The 11,805-nt window shown below is 39.7% G+C and overlaps 1 protein-coding gene across 2 annotated transcripts; it reads left to right on the top strand.

Annotated features, from left to right (window-relative positions):
• The first annotated feature begins 1,316 nt into the window (after window positions 1–1,316).
• On the top strand, window positions 1,317–10,495 carry LOC144017149 (eukaryotic translation initiation factor 4 gamma 2-like). Of its 2 annotated transcripts, XM_077518436.1 has the most exons (20): window positions 1,317–1,420; window positions 1,575–1,631; window positions 1,906–2,031; window positions 2,123–2,225; window positions 2,318–2,449; window positions 2,528–2,594; window positions 2,696–2,847; window positions 3,034–3,144; window positions 3,224–3,406; window positions 3,489–3,642; window positions 3,730–3,893; window positions 4,883–4,990; window positions 5,134–5,241; window positions 5,330–5,434; window positions 5,520–5,735; window positions 5,873–6,131; window positions 7,975–8,179; window positions 8,268–8,476; window positions 8,553–8,674; window positions 9,485–10,495. In XM_077518436.1, the coding sequence occupies exons 7-20, from the start codon at window positions 2,764–2,766 to the stop codon at window positions 9,548–9,550; spliced, it is 2,094 nt and encodes a 697-aa protein (XP_077374562.1). In that variant the 5' UTR covers window positions 1,317–1,420; window positions 1,575–1,631; window positions 1,906–2,031; window positions 2,123–2,225; window positions 2,318–2,449; window positions 2,528–2,594; window positions 2,696–2,763; the 3' UTR covers window positions 9,551–10,495. The 2 variants fall into 2 exon arrangements, with proteins under 2 accessions (XP_077374562.1, XP_077374563.1); XM_077518437.1 differs by lacking the exon at window positions 1,575–1,631 and having other exon boundaries at window positions 1,318–1,420.
• The last annotated feature ends 1,310 nt before the right edge of the window (window positions 10,496–11,805 follow it).

Here is an 11,805-nt window from a genome sequence, read left to right as displayed (position 1 = left end):
CAGAGACGAACAACCATCCACACTCACAAGCACACCTAGGGACAATTCAGAGCGCCCAATTAACCTGCCATGCATGTCTTTGGAATGTGGGAGGAGACCGGAGTACCCGGAGAAGACACACGCAGGCACGGGGAGAACATGCAAACTCCAGCCAGGAAGGCCGGATCTGGGTCCAGGACATATGTTTGGAAATAGGAAATACTCACGTTATTCAAATTTGAAGAGGTTTATGAATGGGTTTTCTGTGGGTGATACCACAAGTCCCCCTACCCCCACCAAAAAAATAAATAAAAAATAAATTCTCCCCAATTATCTGATTTTCAAAGTCTTTGGCACATTGTACCATTGAAGTGGTCATACCAACCAGACTCAGGAGTTTTACAGACTAGGCCCCGACGTCCGACCTGAAACTGTTCAGTAGTTGACAAACTGTGTTGGTTGTACTAGTGAAGAACAGCTGCCCAAAAAGAGCATGTATTCCGATGTCTTAGTATAAGCCTGCAGTCACAGAATATTGTCATAATTGATTAATTGATTTGATTTATTGAACATATAAACATACAAACAGCAGAGAAACAAAAAATAAAAAAGAAAAGAAGGGAAAAAAACATAAAATCATCACAGTTTACATGTTCAAAAGGGAGTAGGAAGAAGTTAAAACGTATCTAGTCCTACCCCTTACACATTATGTATTCAAACTTATTTCATTATTAATACAATACTAGGTTAATATTTTTAAAAATAATGTATAAACCTGGTTATGAATACAAGTGCACTTGGACATGCGTGCATTATCCAGCAACATATGTACATGAAGTTCCTAGACATATACCACAATACATTTATAAATCATATAGTCATACTCGTATATACAATTTTCATGCTCTTATTTGAGTTAAGTAATTTTTTTTTACTTTTCTTTTAAACAATTTTTTAAACTCAACAAGTGAGTCTCATCTTTTCAGGTCAATTCCCAAATTATTCCACAAATTAACACCTTTTACAGATGCTTAATATTTGTTCTTGTTTTGGGTTTTTCTACACACTTGTACCCCTTATATCATAAAGACTGTGTCTAATTTCAAACAAGTAAAATAAACAAGAATCAAGTACTGCAGATTATCCCAATGGGTAATCAGACAAAACGTTTATTTTGCATTATCATACATGATAGCTGGGGTTCTCATTTTTTGTTCATTTTAATTTTTGAGCATTTGAATAAATGCTCACTATGAAAGTGACATTTCATCTGCTGAAATGTGAACGTTTGTTTTGTAACAGTGTTATTCTATCTCTGTCTCTCTGCTTGTAGGTTGCTTTTCCCTGATTCCTTCCCAGAACACAATTCTTTTCCAAATATTTGTTGTCAAGCCGCCAAAGTGGAGAGTGTTGTTGCACCAGGGGTACCTTCTCATTTCAGGTATGATTATCGTGGGACCCGTGGCTTATTACTTGCACTGGGAACCGCTCCCAAAACATGACGCACACAAACAGGAACTAGCATACGCATACACCCTATCTCGTTTCAACACGCTTTTTTTTTTTTTTTCTTTCTTCTCCTCTTTGCATCACAGAGTAGGGGGAGGAGGTGGGGGTGCACCTCAGCACTTTCCCAAGGCTGAAAGCAAAAGGTGATTTTTATTTTTATTTTTACCTTTTTTATTTTTTTTTATTTTTTATTTTTGTAGCTGCTGACGTATTTGCTAGTGAGCTTTTAAGCACATACTCGTGTTCTACCAGCTATTAGCATTATTTTACACTTGAACTAGACTCAAACTTTTGTAGTAATCATAATGCACTGTTTCTTTTAAGATACACCAGGTTATGTTTTGCTGTACATTTGTTGTAACATCAGCTTTTTTTTTAAATTTATTTTATTATTATTTTTTTTTTGGGTCATTACAGCGAGTTCCTGGGGAAGCCCCCAGGTTCTGCCGCTCAGAGATGGATACCTTCTCGAAGCACTAGACAAGAGGCCAGCTTCTCTGCTGAGAAAGGGCAACACGATGCAATCTTCCGAAAAGTGAGAGGGTGAGTTTTGGTTAGAAATTCTTGACCATCGCCGGCGTCGCTTTGTGTTTAAGCTGCATGGTTTAAGTGTGTGTGCCTCTGCTTTCTTCAGCATACTTAATAAGCTGACACCTGAGAAGTTTGACAAACTGTGCCTGGAGCTCCTCAATGTGGGTGTGGATTCGAAGCTTGTCCTGAAAGGAATCATCTTGTTGGTCAGTGTTGTGTACAATTCTCACATCTGTTTGTGTAGCTCATCAAGAGGCTCGTTCATTATGTGCTTCTATTTTTTTTGGACGATTTTTAGATTGTCGACAAAGCCCTTGAAGAGCCCAAGTACAGTCAGTTATATGCTCAGCTATGTCTACGCTTGGCAGAAGACGCACCAAACTTTGAAGATCCAGCAACAGAAAATCCAACATCAAAGAAGCAGAATACAGTAAATAATCAAATATTTTGAAGAGAAAGTATTTGCTTTTTTGGTGCCCTTTCTTCAATATTCTGATTTTCATTGCAGACCTTCAGGAGGCTTCTCATATCCAAACTTCAGGATGAGTTTGAAAATCGTGCCAGAAATGTTGAAGGTGTGCGGCCAGCAATTTTATTTTTATTTTTTTTATACCGCTATGTTTAATGAGTTTTTGTGAATATCCCATTTATCTATGTTGTTGTTCTACCTTGGTAGTTTTTGACAAACACGATTGCCCTCTCACCTCTGAGGAAGAGGAACAGCGCGCTGTTGCTAAGATTAAAATGCTTGGCAACATCAAATTCATTGGCGAGCTTGGGAAACTCCACCTTATCCACGAATCCATCCTCCACAAATGCATCAAAACGGTAGGTTCACAAAAAAAATGAGCTTGTTTTGGGGATAATGAAGTAGTGGATTAATATTTTTATTCAATGAGTGTTTTGGAAGATGGTTATGGAATAAACTATAATGGGAAGTCAAGGCAGCACGGTATAATAACAGAAATTAGCATCTCGAATGTGAAATGTACTAACGTGCATTTTTGCTCTCAGCTTCTGGAAAAGAAGAAGCGTGTCCAAATTAAGGATATGGGAGAAGACCTGGAGTGCCTCTGTCAGATAATGAGGACGGTGGGACCCAAGCTTGATCATGTGAAGGCGAGGGTACGTTTGTAGCCAATTCTGCTGTGCCAAAGCAGTCCTCTTGGTTTATGTAACAACTGTACCGTTCTTCCTCTTGCAGTCCCTGATGAATCAGTACTTCGACCGCATGCAGGCCTTGACCAACAACAAGGAATTACCTGCGAGGATTCGCTTCCTGTTGCAGAATACGGTGGAGCTGCGGGAGAACAACTGGGTGCCTCGTAAGGCGTATTTTGACAACGGGCCAAAAACCATCAATCAAGTTCGCCAGGATGCCGTAAAGGTTGATCTGCATTTTCACGCCCTGCTTGTTTATCATGTTTGCTCGCCATTGTGTCCGGATGCTAACCTAAAATGCTTTGCAGGACTTGGGCGTGTTCATTCCACATCAGTCTGATTGCTCGAGGTCTGACTTTTTCATGGATAATACCTTCCTGGACAGTGCTTTCCTACACAGCAGGGTCAGATTTGACAAAGAAGGGCTTGGCGGGCTGGCAGATATGTTTGGACAAATGCCCGGTAGGCCGCAATACGCTTGTCCTCGTCACCCACAATAGCACACACAACACTAATACAATATTTCGTTTTTCCATATAATTTGTGCAGGAATTGGTATTGGAACAGGCCCTGGAGTTATTCAGGACCACTACTCACCAACTCTGGGCCGCCACCGCTCCAACCCAATTTTTAATGGCCATATTGGGATGAACAACAGTTCGCATCAGCCCCAGTTTGACACAGGAAGCAAACCTTTCATCAAGCCGATGCAGGTGAGTGCCGCTATGTGTTTTTCACCTTGGGCTGGGTATCGATTCCAATTTCCTCAATCGATTCAGTTTTTATTTATTTATTTACTGATTAGATTAACTTCAACTCAATCTGATATTGATTAATTTTGGTACATAAATTCTTGTTAAATGTTAAGGACATGATTACAAACTCTGCAAACATTAAATAAAAATTACATTTTAACTGGTTAAATGATTTTGTTGTCATGAAAGTCACACTTTATGATCACTTAAGTGTCACGCAAGGATGAAATGAAAATATTTTCATAATTGTATATATAAATTAAAGACTGAATTGGCTTAAAGTGCAATAATTCAGGTCTTTCATAAATGTAAGAAAATACTTAAATGAACGTTAACAGTAAATTTCAATAAAACTAAGAATAAAAAAAAACTTTTGCCTTTAAAATTCTATTTTCTTATGTATTTATGGGAAAAGTGACTAAAATAATAGATTCATGATTTTGTGAATAGATATTAGGCTTGAAAATTAACATTGATAATTCGAATTTATTGATTTACTTGTTTATTTTTAATAAAACCCAGCTCTACTTTTATTTGTTGAACATTAGGCGTTTTTCCACTGCCGGAACTTTTGGAGAACCTTTCAGTTTACCTTGGTAAAATTCAGTTCTCGTGTTTTTCCACCAACAACAATTATCAGGGTAATTAAATTCCCCAGGGGTCATCCAAGTACTGTCTCGGCAGCAGGGTCAAGCTGAGCCAAGCAGGAACTTTGAGGGGGCGGGCTGTGGTCAAATTTGGGGGCGTTGTTTTTACATCGGCTGGAGTCAGTCACACTCATTTGAATTAATTACCGAGAACAAGAAGACGCTGTGGAAACAAAAATCCTAGATTCCCTGCAGAACTTTTACCACCAAGAACTCCCTTTACGAAGAACTCAAAGTTCCTGGGCTTGTTGGTGGAAAAACGCCTATTACCAAACATTTAACTGTGCAATATCTCCCCAGGGTCAGAGTTCGCCAGTTTTCAGCCATAAGCAGAATGGCTCTGTTCAGATGCAGTCAAAGGATATGGGCCCACGCTTCAGCAAGAAAGGGAAGCTCAATGTTGATGAGGTACTTAGACTTTTCTTAAGATGTTGACAAGTTATATTGTGACATTAATTTAACTTGTATAAGCTGATGACTTTTGCTTTGCACTGTTTTATGTCGATGATAAATGGTGGTGATAGTTTTCTCTTGTTTTTACACCTTTTTAGATCAGCCTGAGGCCAGCACAGTCATTCATCTTAAACAAAAAAGTGCCAAAGTTGCAGCCACAGATGACAATGATGCCACCAAGTGCCCAAGGGTCCTTAATGGGACAGGTAATTATTTGAATATTACTTTAAAAAAAAAAAAAACAAAAAAACAGCTTTACAAAATTTTTATGGTCAAATGTTTATCTTTTGGTAGTCCCCGCAGCTTGGTCTTAAAACCAACCCTCCACCAATTCAGGAGAAACCTGCAAAGTCCAACAAAAAACTACCTCCGACAAAGGAAGAGCTGCAGAAAATGACGGTAATGTTCTTTCTTTTTCACCGTCTTGTACAGCAAAGGTAGTTTACATGCAACCTAACACATTTGGCCTTCATTATGTTTTTAGGAGACACTCATTGCGGACTACATGAACAACAAGAATGTCAGTGAGGCTGTGGCCACTGTTAAGGAGATGAAGGCGCCGAAACACTTTTTATCTGAGATGTTGAACAAGATTGTGGCGTCTTCGCTCAGTCGTTCAGACGACGACAAGGAACTTGCCAGCACCCTGATTCACGAGCTCTGCACAGAGGGCCTTGTCACAAGCGAGAACCTTCTGCAGGTGGGGCCGCCCATTCACACATTTCTCCAAATAAGACACAAAGCATACTTGCGTGTGTGTGTGTGTGTGTGCATATAAAAATCTGTGCTATAGCAGTGAAACATTGTGTACAAAAACTGTCAATGCTCTCTGAACAGGCCATTGTCGGTGTACTGGACCAGTGTCCCAAGATCGAGGAAGAAGTCCCACTGGTCAAGTCGTACTTGGCTCAGTTTGCGGCCCGAGCTGCCGTCGCCGACCTGATCAGCATGACGGATTTGGCCCACCAGCTGGAGAACGGCGCCCATTTCCCGCTCTTCCTGCTCTGTCTGCAACAGATGGCAAAGCTCAAGGATCGCGAGTGGCTTGCCGACGTCTTCCAGAAGAGCAAAGTCAACATGCAGAAGATGCTACCCGGTATGGCCCACAATTCCTCGCCTCTATACATGCTTTTAGACTCATGTCATTTTCTTAAAATATACATCATTGTAAAATAATAAAGTCAAAGCATTGATTCACAACGCCATGTTAACCATTAGGCCTTGCACACCTTTTCATAGTTTATAGCTGGACCCTTTTTGGGGACGGACAAATTTTTGCGGATATCCGGTATTCTTTGGCGGGTCTTTGTGGATGCCACTACAAAACTAGGTTAGATCTTTCTAAGTAATCAATTTAATGTTTTAACTGTTGTAACTGGCTCCTCATTTACTTAGAGGCAATTTATCACCTGTGTGTTTATAGCCTGCGGTCGTACACTCTCTGTGAAATGTGTCGCTGATGTAGTGGCTCATTAGTCCAGTAGAGGGCCACATTGTTGCACAAGTTGAACAGACATGTTTCATCTTTGTCATTTGATTTTGACTTGATATTACCCTGCCTTCATGTATTATGGGAAAGATGGACCTTACCACTTGGGAACTCCTAATTACGGCACAAAAAAATACACATGGAAGCTGGCGTACTCTTTGCCTGTAAAACTGAACAATTACGGCAAGTAATGAGTTGTAAAGGACAGGACATTGAATTGTGTACGCTACGAAATTGTGTAGATTCTAAAACAGGGGTGACCAAGTTCGGTCCTCGAGAGCCCCTATCCAGCCTGTTTTCCATGTCTCCCTCCTCCAGCAACAGTTGACTCTAATGATCAGCTAATCGGCAAGCTTTGCAGAAGCCTGATAATGATCCTGATCATGAATCAGGTGTTAGTGGAGGGAAACATGGAAAACAGGCTGGATAGGGGCTCTCGGGAACCGAACTTGGCCACCCCTGTTCTAAAACAACCTGCTAGTGGATGACAACACCCTTATAAGTGTTAATATTTCTTGCCATTCATGAATCCCGCGGCACTCTCCGCCATGTTGAAACTTGAAAAGTTCTCTCAGCTCATAAACTCTGGTATCAAAATAAATTCCCAGTTGTCCGGTGGAAAATATGACATGAGGGGGCGTTCTTGTGCAATTTTCTAACAGACGTTGTATTTACCGTAATTTTGATAACACATGAAGGCAGCATTATTCGTCTCAAACAAGCACAGCAATAAAAACATAACAAAGGAAAGAAAAGAAAAAAAAATATATATATATATATATATATATATATAAAATAAGATGCAAGTTTGAGAAGGGGCAGAAAGAAGCAAAATTTATCAATTTAGCCCCCTTTACATAATTTAAAATCAGACTCCATCAAGACAGTAACACGTATTTCAATACATTTTAGAAGATTAAAGCGTTTTAAGGACACACCTCCTTGTGAAGGAAATGAGAAGAATGGGCAGAATATTAACCTTAACCACAAAGCACTGATAACACAAAAATGTAAGTCAAAATTATGAGTTCATTTTTGTTTTTGATTTTTTTTTTTTTTTTTTTTATAGTTACAAAAAGTTAATGTATGTAACAAGGACAAAATGTAGATGTTAAAATAAAAGCATCTTTTGTTTATCAAATGAATCATTTTGTATGTAAAATAAATAAATAAATAAATAAAAAAGCAAATCAGGAGCCGAGTATCTACTCGGGCTTGAATGAATCGTTACATCCCCAATTAGGATTGTTGGTCAATAGGTGGTTGTTGTTTCACAAACAAATTACACTAAATACCTCCTTGCTTGCCCAAACGGCCTTTAGAATCGAAGAAATGTATTTTCTCAGGTGGGCGGGTGCCTGAAAGCTGCCAAATGAATTCTTCGGTCTCAAATGAGTTCAACTTTGCGCTCTCTCAAAGTTTTTTTGATCATTTGTCTTCACTTGTCTAGAAATGGACCAGAACAAGGACCGGATGCTGGAGATTCTGGAGGGCAAAGGCCTGAGCTTTCTGTTCCCACTGATGAAGTTGGAGAAGGAGCTTCTGAAGCAGATCAAAGTGGACCCGTCGCCGCAGTCCATCTACAAGTGGATCAAAGATAACATCTCTCCCAAACTCCACACGGATAAAGGCTTCGTCAACATCCTCACCACCAGGTAGACCAACCGCAGCACCCTCCTTACTTCTGCTTACTCAGATACATTGTCGTTTTTTTTTGTTTTTGTTTTTTTTTCCGTCTGCTAGTTTTTTGCAGTACATCGCCTACGAGATCAACCCGGACGACGACGAAGAGCAGCTGGCGGCGCCCAGCAAAGAGCAGCTGGATGAGGAGAAGCAGCAGCTGCTCTCCTTCAAGCCCGTCATGCAGAAGTTCCTGCACGACCACGTCGACCTGCAAGTCAGCGCGCTGTATGCGCTGCAGGTCCACTGTAACGCTAAACACTTCCCCAAAGGTGACCAACAGCACACACCAATGCTCACACGTGCACATTGATCCAGAAAAGCTAACGGGGGGCTCTCGGCTTCCAGGCATGCTGCTGCGTTTCTTTGCCTACTTTTACGATATGGAAATCATCGAAGAAGAAGCCTTCCTCACATGGAAAGAAGACGTCACTCAAGAGTATCCGGGCAAAGGGAAAGCCTTGTTTCACGTATGTTCTAACCACTCAAATAACTTCAACTTTTTTTTTTTTTTTTTTAATTGTGAGGATAGCTTCCTTAAAAAAATGCTGGGGCTTAGAGCTGTCAAAATTAATAAACAACTATTTTAATAGAGTAATCATTTGGACCCATTTTTTTTTTTTTTATGTAAAATTGTTCAAATCCTCTGATTTCAGTATATCACCGGAAATTGTTCACTGATTTCTGTAGTCCTTCATGAAAGAAGACTTATCTTCTGTGTTTTAATCAAAATAAGACATTTGGAAACATCTGTTTTTAATGTTGGAACACAATGGCAGTAACATGGTACATCATCAACCCCCCTCCGTTTTTTTATTTTTATTTTTTTAAATCTCTTTACGAATAAGAAGTACAAAACAAACACCATCACTGGTTCATAAACAGTAATCAGGGGAAAATGCTTTTATAATACAGTTTTAATTCATTCTAAAAATATTCGATAGTGACAGGACTACTGGGGTTCAATGTATTTAATACAGCAGAATTGGGGGTTTTTTGTGACAAATTCAAGTCCAAAGAAAGTCTTCTCATCTCAAAACAAGCAGCATTTACCATAGGAAATAAATGTAAATTATATTGACAAAAAATACATTTCATAAGACTAACTAATACATTAATACCCAAACATAATCAGGAGAGAAAAAATGTTCTCCCTTTGATACAAACGTTATTTTTTTTTATCCAATGAATATACTCTAAACTACAATAATGGCGAACTTGCTCTATGGGGTGATTGTGAACACAACCTGTGTCTGATTTGTTTGTTTTTTGCCATGCAGGTGAACCAGTGGCTCACCTGGCTGGAGACCGCTGAAGACGAGGAGTCTGAGGATGAAGATTACTAAGATCCCTCCCCCACTACCCCCATGTTGGAATTTGATTCCTATTTTTAACTACTTAGCCTCAGTCAGCAACAACACCACTGTTACTAATTGACTTAAACCAACGTCAACATGTCAACGTTCCGTTTATTTATAAGACGTCATTTGTCCAAGTATGATTTTTTTGCTTTTAGCCGTAACAGGAGGTGTTTTGCCGAACATATACATACGGTTTCATAATCGGGTCGCAGTCATCACGTGCTGCTGTTTACAGATGAGAACATGCATTGTAAAGAGACTCGCATTTTTTGTCTGTTTTTAGATGCACTTTGCTGCACGTCATGAGTTGTTGCAATAGTATCATTTTTGATATAAAGAATCAATCCTAAGTTGCAGATGAGTGTTTTTTTTTTTTTTCTTCTTTCTTTTCTTCTGTCTGGAAGCTCCTCCAATCGTTTTTTGTTCTTGTGTTGAACTTGACACCAGGCGGCCATTTTGTATGTTTGTGGCACAGCACAAGTAATTAATGATGGAGTAAGCTGACCTTTTTTTTTTTTTTTTTTTTTTTTTTCTTTCTCTAAGCAATGAATTTTGTTTCTAGGTGATGTTTTATCTATTTGATGCTTGCGAAATCACTTTTGTTGGCAGTTTTTTTTTTTTTTTTTTTAAATCTAGCATTTGGAGTGTGGACATTACTGTGCTGTAAAATAAATCTGTTGCCTTTTTTAATTTATCACTTTGTATGGATATACCTCTGTATCTGACTATACTTGAAAGTGTTTTATCATACGAGACAGCCAAAGCTTAGTTTCCAGTTTGCCATATCATTGGGGTTTTTAAGTGGTCTTTTTAATCTTTTTGCATGTGACCACCTGCGCTTTCTTTCAGGTGTCGATGTAACAACGTAAGTAACGGTTTGAGTGGACAGCTGCAGTCAGATCAACCTTGAATAAAGTACATTTCACGGTCGCTTGTCTTTTTATCAGCTGTACTTTATGTTGAGTTTTTTTTTTTAGGGGTGTGCATGCATCTCCAATTAAAGACAATTTGTTCAAGGTGGATTGTCATGGAACAATTCAGTTTGATTTGATGTACTCACATTGTTTAAATCAAATCACATTTTTAAAATCAAACTTGATTTTCTGCTTCCAGTTGTATTTCATTACAGCTGTAGTGTTTATCCATCGATTTTGTTATGCTTGCCTCTTATTCTCAGTCATGAATGAAGCTGGAGCTATCCCAGCTGATTTTGGCTACAATTCATGCATTCATTCAATCCATATTAATATCAAAAGGCATGTGTTTTTGAATGAACAGAAAAACCAGGAAGAACATGACATCTGTATTTCATTAAACCACACAGCAAGGTAGGTTATATCTGACAAAAAAAAAAAAGCAAATTGAGAAATATTTTTGAAAATGCAAGAACACAAATTTTTCAAAATTAAAACTACTGCATAAATCCGGTGTTGTCTTTGAAGTTTTCAGAGTTGGTATTAAATAGTAAGGGTGTCACGATTTCGATTTTTTATCGAAATCGATCGAAATTACGTCACGATTTCGAGCATCGAAATAGAAGAGAGGACACACGATTCGATGCCCCCCCCCGCGCCCGCCGCCACCGCCACCTCCCAGGAAAGCAAATGAGACGCAGCCATTCAGCTACTAGCTAACGGCACTTGTTAGCTGACTTCTCCTGCAGTCATGATGGCAAGCGCGGACAGACACAGCAATGGTGCTTCAAGCCGCTCCCGCTTCTCTCGTCACCAGTTTGGAAACATTTTGCGTTCCCGGTGAGTTATGTCGACAACGTTCACGTTGTCGATAAAAAGACCACAGTTGCAAGATATGCTATGTGCGCGTACTGTACTCGGCCACTGTGTTACGCCCGGCTCGTCAAGGGGAAGGGAAGTAACACAATAACAGAAAATATAGAGTAGATAAACACGGGTCGACTTTAACATCTGAGTAGTTTTAATTGAAATTTCAGGCAGGGGTTTGACAAGGGAGTGAAAGTGGAAGGTGAACAAATAATAACCGCATTTGACAGAACTGACAGAACGGAGGAGAAACAATAACTAATAGGGGTATAATACACGGATACACAATAGCGTCGCGCTGGCACAGTCGTCCAATCGGAGTGTCGCGCTGGCACAGTCGTCCAATCGGAGTGTCGCGCTGGCACAGTCGTCCAATCGGAGTGTCGCGCTGGCACAGTCCTCCAATCAGAGTGTCGCGCTGGCGCATTCAAACTGAATGGCCCGAGCCGCCAGCCGTAA

This window comes from Festucalex cinctus, chromosome 4 (genome assembly GCF_051991245.1).
Source record: "Festucalex cinctus isolate MCC-2025b chromosome 4, RoL_Fcin_1.0, whole genome shotgun sequence".
In the NCBI taxonomy this organism is placed as follows: Eukaryota; Metazoa; Chordata; class Actinopteri; order Syngnathiformes; family Syngnathidae; genus Festucalex; species Festucalex cinctus.
This window is presented reverse-complemented; position numbering and strand designations above follow the sequence as displayed.